The 15,000-nt window shown below is 41.7% G+C and overlaps 1 protein-coding gene across 3 annotated transcripts in view; it reads right to left on the bottom strand.

The window, feature by feature from the left end:
- Window positions 1-15,000, bottom strand: part of SYNPR (synaptoporin) — a 291,233-nt gene that overhangs the window by 40,835 nt on the left and 235,398 nt on the right. For all 3 annotated transcript variants that reach the window (XM_029243019.1, XM_029243022.1, XM_029243021.1), the window contains one exon: window positions 410-608. In XM_029243019.1, coding sequence (XP_029098852.1) covers window positions 410-608 — 199 coding nt within the window. The remainder of the gene's footprint in view (window positions 1-409; window positions 609-15,000) is intronic.

Below are 15,000 nucleotides of genomic sequence, written 5' to 3'. Positions count from 1 at the left end.
CATTCTATGACCAGTCTATCATATACCAAAGGAATAACACATTTCAATAAGTACAAGTCACACTGTCTAAACAACCAGTGAGAAAAAATGGTCGACTAACTCCATAATACTGGCATTATAAATAAATCTGCAGCAAGCCTCACTACTCTTTCCTTGATCTCATGAGATTTCCAAGCATTTATTGCAGAGGAGTTTCTAGCAACTCTTACAATACTTCTCCAGCGCAGGGGCACAAAAGAATGACAGGCATCATGTTTTCATTTTAGATCTAAGAGATTTGGATGAAAAAGAATGTGATTGCCTTTCAAATACATGCCCTGAGGGCTCAGGTAACTCCAAAGCCTTTAAGCACTGGAAAAAAGAAATTAGAAAGGACGGAAAAAGTTATTTCATAAAGCAAACCACTTACTATGAGTGGACCCCGGTTGTTTTCTCGATACTTGTTCTGGAAGAAAATGTAAACGACAGTGGCAGCCAAGGAGTAGAGGAAGGCAAAGACAGCCACGGTGACGAAGAACTCTGCCGAAGATGAGGAGTCGCCAATCAGGGCCACCTTCTGCCGTTCCTTCCCCTCACAGGTGGGCACCTCAAACGTCACCTGGTGTAACCTAAAGTACCAGAGATACCAGAGAGGAGAATCGTTAAAATGCTCTGGAGAGAAAACTCGATGCCGTAAGTGAGATATGATTTGAGACCTTCATGGCATGCCTCTGTGACAAATTCATTAGAGAAATTACAGAGACTGTAGCTGGACTCGTGGAAGCAGATACTGCAGTTAAACATCATTCCATTAGGTTTCACAGTAGCTAGTCACTTTAGAGAGCGGGGAGGAGGGAAGCGGCAAGTGATCCTGAAATGATGATGGGTTACACTATGACATCCTCCCCCTTAAGTTCTCCAGTGGTTTCTCATTATACTTGGACTCACACCCTAACTCCTAAGCATGACCCACCAGGTCCTGGCTTACGGTCTTTTTACTGACTGTTCCCTTTTCCTCAATCACTCTGTCTCCTGACATTGCCCATGGCTGGTTCCTTTGTGGCATTCAGGTGACAGCTCAAAATGTCATCTCCTGGGAAAGCCTTTTCCTGACTATTAATCTAAAATAGTTCTTTTCCCTTAGACATTTCTATCACATCTCCCTGTTCAATGTCATTCATAGCGCCCATCACCAACCACACTTCCTTGGTAATGTATTTAATTACTTTTTTTCTGTCTCCACTTGATTTGGGGTCTTGACTTTCTTCTTCTCTGTAAATCCTGAATGCCTGACACTTGTTCGACACTCAGTAAACAGGACTTGGATAAGTGAACAAACATTCTTGATTCTGTAAGATGACTGATATGCCCTAGTTTGATTGAACTTTGAGAACTTCTATTTTAGAGAATAAGTTCTATCAGGACAGCATCCAGGCCCAATATATTACTTAATAGAGAAAAATAAGATTTAGGAGGGCAATACATTCTGCTCAATAAATGACACCTAAGGAAGATGTGTTATATCTAGTACATAACTCATGCTGTGAACTGGGTGGTGATCTGTAATTCAATATAGGAGCCAAAATTCTGCTTCTTCAGAAATGACTAAATTATTCCTTGAGTATTAGGGAGGCACTTGGAAATAGACATGAATGGGGCTTAGTGATATCAGTAAAGGAACACCTGGAAAATTATTTACAGAACCAACAATGATGATAAAACCATTGACGAACACGATAAATTCCCAACTTATGCTTAAGAAGTATTTCTCTTACTAAGCAAAACTTGATTCCTTTAAAATATATTTTTTGTGTACATTCTCTTACAATTCGGATAATGACAAAATGATAAAATAGTAATACTAATAGCAGCTAACATACTGGAGCATTTATGTGCTAGATATTGTTTTTTTTTTTTTTTTTTTTTTTTTGGTATGCGGGCCTCTCACTGCTGTGGCCTCTCCCGTTGCGGATCACAGGCTCCGGACACGCAGACTCAGCGGCCATGGCTCACGGGCCCAGCCGCTCCATGGCATGTGGGATCTTCCCAGACCGGGGCACGAACCCGTGTCCCCTGCATCGGCAGGCAGACTCTCAACCACTGTGCCACCAGGGAAGCCCTAGATACTGTGTTTTATATGTATTGTTTCATTTAATGCTCACAGAAGCCCTATGATGTAGGCATTTTATTGCCCCTTCCCCCTTTACACATGAAGAAACAGGCTTAGAAAAGATTAATTTGTGCTAAACCACAAAGCTAGTAAATAGGGCCAGGAACTTTTTAACTTCTACGTTAATCTGTTTCTATTAAATAATGAGGATATTAAAACTAGGATGAGTTTTGTAAAAAGTGGAGCCCACGGACAACTAACATCATAACTATGGGTCTTGTTAAAAATGTATATTCCAGGGTCTGCCCCAGACCTACTGAACTGAAATCTCTAGGGGTGTAGCCTAGCTGACAACCAAAGTAGAAAACTCCAGTCCCCCTAAGTTCCTTATTTCTCAGAAATCTATCCTTTTTCATTTATTGCTTGACTTGAGAAAACTGTTTAGTCAGCTTGATTTTGCTTATTTATACTGAAGATCCTCTTGCTTCTTGTCAACCAGAAAAGTGTACAGCTTCAGTAAAATTCAGGAAAATAGAAGCATTCATCATGGTTATGCTGTAGAGACCCTTCCTCCCCTTGCCAGAGATACTAAGATATTTCTCAATAGCTGAGTCTGTGGGAATGCTGAAAAATGAAATAGATTGAAAAGGTAATCATGCCAATTATTCTGATAGAGGTGATTTTCAAATAATGAACCCTTTTTTTTCTCACTATCTTGTATACGTCATCCACGCAACATATTTTTTTTAAACATCTTTATTGGAGTATAATTGCTTTACAGTGTTGTGTTAGTTTCTGCTGTATAACAAAGTGAATCAAGTACATGCATACATATATCCCCATAGCCCCTCTGTCTTGTGTCTCCCTCCCACCCTCCCTATCCCACCCCTCTAGGTGGTCGCAAAGCACCGAGCTGATCTCCCTGTGCTATGCGGCTGCTCCTCACTGGCTACCTATTTTACATTTGGTAGTGTATATATGTCAGTGTTATTCTCTCACTTCGTCCCAGCTTACCCTTCTCCCTCCTTGTGTCCTCAAGTCCATTCTCTACATCTGTGTCTTTATTCCTGTCCTGCCCCTAGGTTCATCAGAACCATTTTTTTTTTTTTTTAGATTCCATATATATATGTGTTAGCATACAGAGAAAGTTTTTCTCTCTCTGACTTACTTCACTCTGTATGACAGAGGGAACCCTCTTGCACTGTTGGTGGGAATGTAAATTGATACAGCCACTATGGAGAACATTATGGAGGTTCCTTAAAAAACTGAAAATAGAACTACCATACGACCCAGCAATCCCACTACTGGCTATATACCCTGAGAAAACCATTAATTCAGAAAGAGTCATGTACCAAAATGTTCATTGCAGCACTATTTACAATAGCCAGGACATGGACACAACCTAAATGTCCACTGACAGATGAATGGATAAAGAAGATGGGGCACATTTATACAATGGAATATTACTCAGCCAGAAAAAGAAACACTCAACCTGTATTTTTAACAAGAAGCTCTGTAGTTCACGCAATGTCTAGATTCTGGGGATAACGTAGGGAACAAAGATAGATGGGCTGGTCCCTGCTCATGTTGAACTTCAAGTTTAGAGGGAAAAGATAGCTCTTCTGAGAGGAGCCCTAGGCTAGTCTGGAGGTGGGGTGGTCAGGGTAAGATTCCCTGTGGAAGTGATTTTTAAGCTGCAGCTTGAAAAGTGAGTAGAAATTGTCCAGATCAAAAGCTGAGAAAAAAGCACAATGAAATACAACTTCACACCTGCTAGGATGGCTACAATCAAAATGATTATAAAATTGGAATAAGAAGCGTTAGTGAGATTAGATTGGAATAACAAGATAGGATTGGAATAATAAGTTCCAATTAGAAAGCTGGGAACTTTCATACATCGTTGGTGGAAATGTGAACGGTACAGCCACTTTGGAAAAAGAGTCTGGCAGTTCTACAGGTGGTTAAACGTAAGAGTTATCACCTGGTCTGACAATTCCACTCCTAGATACATATCCAAGAGAAATGATAACATTTGTCTGCACTAAACTTGTACTAGAATGTTCATATCAGCATTATTCATAACAGCCAAAAAGTGGAAACAACCCAAACATCTGTCAGCTGATGAATGGATAAATGAAATGTGGTATAGCCATAGGGTGGAATATTATTGTCAATACGAAGGAATGAAGTACTGATCCAAGTTACAGCATAGATGATCCTTGGAAACATTATGCTAAGTGAAAGAAGCCTGTCACAAAGGACCACACATTGTATGATTCCATGTATAGGAAATGTTCAGAATAGACAAATTTATGGAGACAAAGAGTAGGTTAGTGTTTGCCTAGGGCTGATGGGGGAGGATTGGGGATGATGGCTTAGTGGTACAGGATTTCTTTTTGGGGTAACGAAAACACTTTAGAATTGATGGTGGTGATGGACGCACACTCTGTGAATATATTAAAATCCATCCAATAGTACATTTTAAATGAATGAATTGTATGGTATGTGAATTATATTTCAATAAAGCTGTTAAAAAATAGAGATGAAAGAGCATGTATCAAGATCCTGCAAAGACAAGGAGCACAGCACATGGGATGAAATATGCCTAGGGATCTGGCATATGGCAGGAAAGGGGATGAGTGACAGAGGATGAGCTGGAAAAGTAGCCAGAGACTCTCACTGCAGGGTCTTGTGGGTCAGGTTATAGACTTGGGACTTTATACCTTTTAAAATTTTTCCTAGTGATGACAACTTTTAGGATTTATTCTCTTAACTTCCATATATAACATATAGTATGTTATATTTATCACGATGTACATTGCATCCCTAGTACTTATTTATCTTATAACTGGGAGTTTATACCTTTTGACTGCCTGCATCCAATTCCCCCTCCCACTACCCCCCAACTCTGGTAACCGCAAATTTGATCTCCTTTTCTATGAACTTATTTGTTAGTTTGTTTTTGACGTATAATTGACCTACAACACTATGTTAGTTCCTGTTGCACAACACAGTGATTTGATATTTCTATACTTTTCAAGATGATCACCACGATAAGTCTAGTTATGATATGACAACACAAAGATATTACATAGTTATTGACTATATTCCCCACACTGTCACTCACTTATTTTGCAGCTGGAAGTTTGTACCTCTTAATCTCCCTCAACTATTTCTCTCCTCCCTCTAGTCTCCTCCCTCTGGCAATCACCTATTTGTTCTCTGTATCTATAACTCTGTTTCTGTTTTGTTATGTTTGATCATTTGTTTTGTTTTTTAGATTCCACATATAAGTGAAATCACACGGTATTTGTCTTTCTCTGTCTGACTTATTCCACTAAGCATAATACCCTTTAGGTTCATCCATGTTGTCGAAAACGGCAAGAGTTCATTCTTTTTTATGGCTAATATTCCACTATATATATATACATATATATATATATATGTCTTTGTCCTTTCATCTATTAATGGGCACTTAGGTTGCTTCCATATCTTGGCTATTGTAAATAATGATGCAGTGAATACAGCGGTGCATATATCCTTTCTACTTAGTGTTTTTGTTTTCTTTGGATAAATACCTAGGAGTGGATCTTTATCTGAAGACCAAGATTGGAAAGATTTTCTTATAATAAACGACATGTAAAACAAAAATAGCAGGCAGGACCACATCACCTGTGGCAACTATTTAGAAGCACGCACACTTGCTTTCCAGATGTCAGGATCAGCAACGCTTCCAAACGCCAGTTCCCTCAGCTCACACGTACAGACTGGGTCTGCAATTTTTGTGTACTCTGAGAGCAGCAGGAAGGGGGAGAATAAAATAAGTTTTTTCTATGCAGTCAGCTGAATATCAACATTTTCCTCGTTGCTAACTCATCGCATTGATTTACAGTAAATGTTAATGGTGCTTATGGGCACAAGGCAAAAAAAAATAATCACTAACATATTTGCCGTGCTTATTAATACCAGTGATCTATAGCTCGGTATTTAGCTCTCAAGCCACATGGGGTAAAATCAGGAGCAAGAGGGAAAACAGAAGTGAAGCTCTATGCTGGTGTCTGTTCCGTGGAAGGGAATAGGGATCGTTTATAAAGGAAGAGCACGTCAGCTCAAAATGGTCTGAGCATAATAATTCATACCACTGAACATTTTGAATGCTATGGGATGGCATCTCTTACTAAATATATTTTACCAGAAAGGTTCTTTTAGGTAACAGTTACATACATATGCATAAATATATATGCTTTATTTTGGAGGGAGAGATTTTAGAGTCAGCATGTGTTTAGCAGCTATAATAACTTTGGAAGCAAATAACATTCATTTAGAACCTAAACAAGGGAAAAACTGTTCTGTGCAGACAGAGCGGGTCGGCTGATGGAATCTGGAAACTGACGGGGCCACCTCTGATCTTCTGAAGGACTAGTCAGGCAGCAATTGCTGAGCCTCCAAAAGGATGAAATCCAATTTGTTCATTTCAAATGTATAATTCCCTCCTCAGCTGGCCTGACTCAGTCAAGGGGTAATTGAATTTTGTTGGGTTTCACTGCATTGTGTCAATCCACAAAAAAAACCCTCCATGTGACAGTAGGTTCTTCTTTTTTCTTTTTAAAATTTTACCAACACTTAAACACAGCCTTTTAAGCATTTCACTCCTGCTTCAATTAAACTAAAGGAACTGCTGGGCACCCATAGTTTTTAGTTCTGTTTGTACGGCTTGAAAAAATATTAAGCAAGTTGGTGTTGCTTTATTAATAAAAATATTTATGACAACACCACCACCATTTTTCAACCTCCAGGCATTGTGTTAACTTCTTTACTGGCTCATATCTCAATGCTCATAACAACTATCTTAAGTAGGTACTATCTGTCACCATTATACAGATGAGGAAACTGAGGCTTGAGGTGGGTAGTGAGCTTGCTGGAGGTCACGTGGTAGTGGAGGGCAGAGGTGAATCTGAATGCAAGCAGATTAGGAGGACCTATACTAGTAACTACGGCACATCCCTGCCTCTATGCTTCTATACACTACCAAACGTAAAATAGATAGCTAATGGGAAGCAGCCGCATAGCACAGGGAGATCAGCTCGGTGCTTTGTGACCGCCTGGAGGTGTGGGATAGGGAGGGTGGGAGGGAGGGAGACGCAAGAGGTAAGAGATATGGGGACATATGTATATGTATAACCGATTCACTTTGTTATAAAGCAGAAACTGACACACCATTGTAAAGCAATTATACCCCAATAAAGATGTTTAAAAAAAAAAGTTATAGCATCCTTAGATTTCCAGACAAAGGTTTGTATAAAAATGACTAAGCCAGCTTTCCCATGCCATCTAATCTAATGGTAGATGGATAGTTTACACTGAATAAGATTCTAAACCAACATCCGCTCTGCTTCCACCTCGAAGCACGTGAATTAGGCATCGTACAAGGTACCTAGCAATGATGGAGTTGAATCCCTTTAGGCCGACCAACAGGAAGTCATTAAAAGCTTCCTAGTTTCCAAATTTTGTGCTGGGTTATTCTAACATTTCCTTTAGAAGCAAGTAGAGGGCAAACGAACCTGACTGCTTCACGTACTGAAATTGTGATCATCATAGTGTCCATGGTTCTTTACAGGAGGGGGGTAGAGGCAGCACAAATTCATCTTCAGAGAGCACTGTACCATTAAGGGCATCTGGTAGTAAGACTTTTGAAGTTGTTGACAATATCTTTCACCGGGTGTGGAAGGAAATTGGACTAAAGCTCCTAATAGCACACCTGGGGGTGGTTCAGTGCAAGACAGTAAGGACACATCCCAAGGGTGGTGATCCTACCCAGGAGTTAATGTGGGAAGCATTAGGCTGTTGGGGAGCAAGCTGCTGCCACTGAATTTCTGACCGCCAGGATTCAAGTGGCCGAGGTGGGGACCAGAGGGCAACTGGCCAGTTGCGGTGCTGAGCACGTTTCTCTTCCCCAGATAATTTTCTACAGCCCCTGTTTCAATCCTTTTCGATCCCAGTTGATAAAGACTCTAACCCTCTTGGTCCAGTTCTTTCTCTCTTCCCAGTAGGAAATACTGGCATTTATCTGGTTTTAGACTGACTTTTCCTTTGCTAGTCGTGTGTGTGTGTGTGTGTGTGTGTGTGTGTATAATAAGTGCATTTGCCTGTGCATTTACACACTCACAGACACCCCTACTCGCTCAGCCTGTATGATTCACAACGTAAATCACTACAAGATCCTGGAAGTTTACACACACTTTCACACACTACATCTCATTTTCCCCCCCCCAGCAACCTTCTCCATTTGAGAGACGAGGAAGCTGGAGCTCAGACATCTTAAAAGAATCATCAAAGATCACCCAGTCGGCACAGAGAAGGTAAACTCCACTATGCTCAGGTCCTTCATTCATACAGGAGGCATTTGTTGAGCCCTGCGTGCCAGGCATCAGAGACGCTAAGATGGGAAGGCAATGAGTTGTGAATGATGCGAGTAGAGATTATGTACAGGACGTTGAAAAGGACAAGTCCCCTCTGACTGTCATTTCCCCTGGTTTTCTTACCGAACCTGAAACATGGCATTTGGCGACACTACTTAGGATAGTGATAGTGAGGACACCTCTACTACCGCTGGGTGCTAATCACCAACTGACAACATTACTGAGCACATACTAGGCCAGGCACCATGCCAAAGGTTTTCACGCATTATCTCACTTAAACCTTCAAACTTGATAAAGTGGGTACTATTTCCCTTCTTTTAGCAGTAAGGAAAGTGAGGAACAGAGTGGTAATACAACTTTTTGAAGCAAGGGCCTTGAAAAGAGTCTATCCAACCCCAAAGTTTTTACTCTCAGCCCTCCCACATGAAAAAAATATAATGCTATTCATTGTTTTTATCACTCACATCTTTACTGACTTCCCACACCATGGCTGCCTTTTCTGAGAGACTTCTTATAGTTGGCTCTCTCCCTTAATCTCTCCATTTCTGTTTGTGTCTCAACAGGACAGTGGTCATGGACTGAATGTCTGAATGTATGGGGTCCATGCTCCCCAGGCTCACGGGCAATTTCAAACTGTTTCTGAAGACTCACATGTTGATTAGAGCAAGGTTTTCCTTTATGCCACCAGCACCTCATAAGGCATATTTATATACTGTGGTCAAAATCTGGGGAGTGTCTCACTTCACAGAGCCTCAGGTACAGGATCTACTTGGAGTGGACAAGGCAGAAGACGGGGACAAGGTGAGGACCGAGAAGAGTCTTGGGAAATATGCTGGTTGCAGTGAGAGCTGAGAGGAGGCTCAAGCATCTGCCTTCAGGTTGCTAAAGTTGGACACAAGTATGAAGTCCTCATCTTGCAAAGAAGACTGGAGAGACTTTGTCTGAGATACAGGACTCAATGACCGTAAGGTGATAAGGATCCGTTTACCTGGAATGCCTCTGTTGACAAAAGGGGTCATTACTAGGCTCTAGCCAACGTTAAAGAAACAGCAGAAATAGAAAACAATCCAGTTCACAAATATCCTTCTGGAAGCACCTCAGGGATTTTAATGATGCTGTTTGTTCCCACGAAGGTCAGTGGACCTGGAGGTGGTACCTACACCCCTGTCTGCTAGACCTGAGAGCTGACTTCCAGCTCCCTTATTTTCAGGTAAATGGCATTGTCTAGGCAGCCAGAATCATTTATCCAGATATTTTTGCCCTAACCTTGGTTGAGTCAAAACCAGCTTCATCTCCAAGACTTGCAACAAAAGCACATCAGGTATGCACTAAAAATATTTTACTAGAAGAAGAAATCAAAACTAAGGGAAAGACAAAATGCTGTATGCATTTCTGTTCTTTTTTTTTTTTTTTTTTGCGGTACGCGGACCTCTCACTGTTGTGGCCTCTCCCATTGCGGAGGCTCAACGGCCATGGCTCACGGGCCCAGCCGCTCCGCGGCATGTGGGATCTTCCCGGACCGGGGCACGAACCCATGTCCCCTGCATCGGCAGGCAGACTCTCAACCACTGCGCCACCAGGGAAGCCCCTGCATTTCTGTTCTTAAACACAAGGGCATTTCTCCCTGGTGTGATTATGTATTAAATGTACTAAAGCTTACTGTTTCCATGGGAGGAACTTTCCATTACTTTTTGTGCTCTTCACTCACTGTCAGGGAAGATAGTTGTTTTCTTAGGGAGAGTAATAATAAATATCAGGCAGAGGGAACTGAGCTAGACATTGGAAAATGCAATCAGGATTACTGCAAACACTACTCTTTTCTACACAATTCACTGTGCTTGTTCATATGAGGACAAGGCTGGAAAGTGACCAGCTCTTCCCTCAGTGTGTGCGTGTCATCTCCATGGGCCACAAAGATATTTACCCAATTTACTGAAAGTGCGTTATACTAGAAGGATCTTTTCAAATTTCATCCCTCCTCCCGCAAGTTTGCATTTATTTAGATAAACATTTCAAAGTACAAAGGAAGACTCCAAGGTGATAAAACAGGAATGGATCGGTGGAAGCCAGGGCATGGCCTGGAGTAGGACTGAAAGAAGAAGAACTCTATGAAACCCATATAATGACTTGCAAAGAGGCACTGCCATTCTCAGAAAGTTGTGATTTATTAATTTTAGTTTCTTCAAATAGAATTTGAGTCATAGGGAACTCAGACTGCCCCTACATTGTCAAATTAAAATAGATAATGAGGTCATTATCTTATATTTCAGGGAAAATCTTTTTTTTTCCCCTCTTGTTTGCCTTCCCTGGACTGTGGTGCTGTACTCAAGTGAATTATGAAACAAACAAGTCCCAGAGGTTTTTTCTACACTTGGATGTCCAGACAACTGCCTATCTCTGTCCATTTTATTTTGTTAGTATAGAAATGCTTCACGAATAAACAACTTAAAGGGTGTGACTAAAAGATATTTATGGGGGCTTCCCTGGTGGTGCAGTGGTTGAGAGTCTGCCTGCCGATGCAGGGGACACGGGTTCGTGCCCCGGACTGGGAGGATCCCACATGCCGTGGAGCGGCTAGGCCCGTGAGCCATGGCCGCTGAGCCTGCGCGTCTGGAGCCTGTGCTCCGCAACGGGAGAGGCCATAACAGTGAGGCCCGCGTACCGCAAAAAAAAAAAAAAAAAAAAGATATTTATGACATTCAGAACACACACAGGTCACATGGGAGAGGGCCACACAAATCTACCTGAGCTGAAGTTTTGTTTAGAATTTAGGTCAAACTGATCTGATTCATTAACAGTCAAAATAGGCTATGTATAAAAATTCAGTCAATACAGAAATGATTAAAGGAGGAAAATGTAAGGTTCCTCATAATTTCATTCAGTATTAACAACTTAAAAAATAGAAATCAAACAGGTTCTTTAATCTGCTGTTTAGTACCTAATAATATGACCAGTAAATACCTTATTTTTAAGGAAGATTTAGCTTATTCTTAACAGTCATATAATATACCTACAGGATATATAAATTATATTGTGTAGAATGTTCTGTATTAGCACACGTTGCACAACGGTTTTCTTAATGATCCCCCAGTGGTGGAAATTTTGATTGTTTCTCATTTGTAACCATTAAAACAATGCCTTGAACGTATATTTTTGGATATCTGTATGATTGCTTTCTTTGGATAAATTTCTAGAAGCAGAGCTGCTGGGGAAAGGAGTATATTAGTCCGTGTTCTCCAGGGACTAATAGGATAGATATTTTAAGGGATTTAAGGAATTACTCACATGACTATGGGGGCTGGCAAGTCTGAAATGCACAGGGCAAGCCAGCAGGCTGGCGATCAGGTAAGAGTTGATGCTACCGACGAGAGTCCAAAAGCCTGGACAACTAGAATTTCTGCGTTGCAGTCCGAAGACACAATTCCTCTTTTCACAAGAAACCTTAAGTTTTGCTCAGCAGACCTTCAACTGATTGGATGGGGCCCACTCACATTATGAGATAATATAATACATTGCATTTATTGTAGTGCTTGCATGCAATGGGCAATTACAGCTACTACTACTCGGTGAACTGCAAACAGTTTCCAATTCTCAAAATTCAAGGTGTTAAGTCTAATTACTAAAGTTGATTTTAAAAATCCAAATGCTTTCAAAAAGCAGAATTCCGAGACCTAGAAATATGACATGTTCTATTACTATATTGCTCTGTCAAAAAGTCACCCTATCAAGCAGTTATTTGGTCATTTTCTGCTGCTGCCTGCCGTCATTTCATTCTTCACATAATAATGACCTCGTTGAATGTTCAGGATAGGGAAACTAACAGAACCCTTGCTGGGTAGGAAATTCAATATATCTGCCAGATTATAATAAAATAAGAAGAAATCGTTTATACATATAGAACAAAACGCAATCTCCTTTAAACCACTGAAAAGCTATTGCCCTGTCAAGCGGCTATGGAATTGTAAACTTCCAATTCTTCGGTTGTTAATATTGAATATTACCACAAGTACACAAATGCTTTTTGGGAAAAAAAAAAAAAAAAGCCTGAGGCACAAGGAAACACTGTTCATCTTAGTTAACTAAACATAGTTTGTTCAATATATTTATCAGCTCAGCATGGAAAAAGTGCTCTTCGTTGTTAGCAGATATAACGTCACCCATGTTTCCGATGCTTTGCCAGTGTCGGGATTAATCATACTTTTCTCAAGTTGCATCTGAACATGACAGGTAAGAATTCATTTTCTGCACAGCAACCAGAAATCTCTTAGAAACATAAATAGGAGCGTGTCACTCCCCTGCATAAAGCTCTCCTTCAAGCTTCCCCTCCCACTCAGGGCCATATCCAAAGCCCTCATCGTGGCCTACAAGGACCGACATCATCTGGGTCTTGCCCACTTTTTTGCTGTCATCGGGCCCACTTGCCACTTTCTCTTCCTGAACACAACTACCCTCACCCACCGGGGCCTCTGAACTGGCCTCCATGTTGTCCACAGTCAGCTTCATCTCTTCATTCGGGTTTCAGTGCAAATGTCACCACCTCTGAGAGGCCTCCCGTGACCATCCAAAGTGCATGTCCCACCCCTAGTCATTATCTTTCACATTATCCCATTTCATTGCTTAATTTATCTTGTTGTTTGCTCTACTGTCTGTGTGAAATTTCCCTTCTTATTTGTGAAACTGTGTTTTGCCTGTCTCTCCCCCTAGGCGCTCTAAGTAGCATGAAAGCAGGGATCCTGTTTATTTTCGCTACCTCTCTGTGACTGAGCACCAGGGCAAATCTGGTTCCCAGTAAAGACCCCATACGTATTTGTTAAATTAAGAAGAAAGGAGGGATGGAGGGAAGGGATGCAGGGAAGAAGAAAGAGTAGAAAGAGAAGGGATAGATCTCATTAAATTCCTAAGAAGAGATATTTGTCTGGAAGCTGACCCTGCTTTTACCTTGCAGAAGAGTAGAAAGAGATGCCTCACCTGTTGTGTCAGAGGAAACCAAGACGCAGAGAGGTGCAGGCGCTGGATCAAAGTCACATACAGCAAGAATCACGACGCAAGCTCTCTGCTCCTAGATCGGGGGACCTTCCACTACAGTGAAATTCCTGCGAGGAAGAAACTCTCTGGTGGCCCAGAGAGGCCACACCTCGAGGCTGGAAGAGCCAGGGGACTAGAAGCCCCAAATGGAAGGCAACCTCGGGGGCCTGGGGGCCTGCTGGAGAAGCCCAACAAAGAGCCCAACCCTCCAGGCCTTCTCAGGCATTCCCCATCGACCCTGAATGTCTGAGCCACACCTGTGCAGCTGGGTGCTGCCTTTGTCCCAGTCTGTCAGGACCAGGCTGCAGGATCACACAGTTCCAGCCTATCCCCCACTCATTCATTTATTCATCCAGCCAAATCCTACATGGAAACACTGTGCCAGAGATTACGGATATCAGAGCAAACAATATGGAGATGGTCTCTGCTCTCAGTCTTTGTTCTAAGAAGAGGCAGACAACTGAACAATCCGTTTCAATAAATGGCGATGAGGGGTTTAAGTCCAGGGGTTTATAGGGGCCCTGAGCTAATCTAGGCAACCAGAGAAGGCTTCCTGGGGGAGGTGATGTTTAAGTGAAGCCTGGAGGGTGAGGAGGGTATAGTGGCTAGAGAGCTGGGGAAGGGTGGGCTCCAGGCCTAGAGGTGAAAAAGTGTGTACTTTGAGGTACTGTTTTCTTTTAGAAAATGGAAACAGGATTGCCATAGTCACTTCTATTATTAATGGTGATAATAGTAACAATAACAGCTAGCAGGTATAGATCCCTGCTTTTGTGCCAGCCACTGTACTCTGTGCTTTACATACCATATTTCCTTTACCCTTTACCAGGGACCTGAGAGGTATAATCATTATTATCCCTGTTCTACAGATGAGGAGACTGAGGCCGAGCATAGTCCTAAAAGGAATGAGCTGGCTTCCATCCCCACCCGTTCTAGCCTAATACAACTGGTCTGTCCAGAGAGACTCTTCTTGCACAATGGAGCGTTCTTCACCTTGCCTCTCCCAGGCATATGTTATGCTTTCCAGCAGACAGGATGTCTCCTCAGCTATTCCCAGGGGTTCATCTGAGCCAGTTCCCTATTCACCTGTAGTGGGGAGGAGCTGGGTAAAATTTTCAGAATGGTTGATGCACGAGAAACTAGCTTGTTAAAAATTAATTGGCTGTGGTGGTGGCGGTGTGATGAATTGGGCGATTGGGATTGACATGTATACACTGATGTGTATAAAATGGATGACTAATAAGAAACTGCTGTATAAAAAAATAAATAAAATAAAATTCAAAAAAAAATTAATTGCCTGAAAAAACAATCTGCCAAAGAATCAATTAACCAGAAACTGTCAAGGAGACTTTTACCACAGCCGTTTTGCCGCCATGTTTGAGGTTAAAGATTCTCCTCAACTGGAAGGCTGGCAAAGATGTAGGTGTGTGTGTGTGTGTGTGTGTGTGTGTGTGTGTGTGTGTGTGTGTG

This window comes from Monodon monoceros, unplaced genomic scaffold (assembly GCF_005190385.1).
Source record: "Monodon monoceros isolate NGI ecotype Baffin Bay Population unplaced genomic scaffold, NGI_Narwhal_1 Super_Scaffold_3, whole genome shotgun sequence".
Taxonomy (NCBI): Eukaryota; Metazoa; Chordata; class Mammalia; order Artiodactyla; family Monodontidae; genus Monodon; species Monodon monoceros.
Note: the sequence above shows the minus strand (reverse complement) of the source record. Positions and strands in the feature narration are given on the sequence as shown.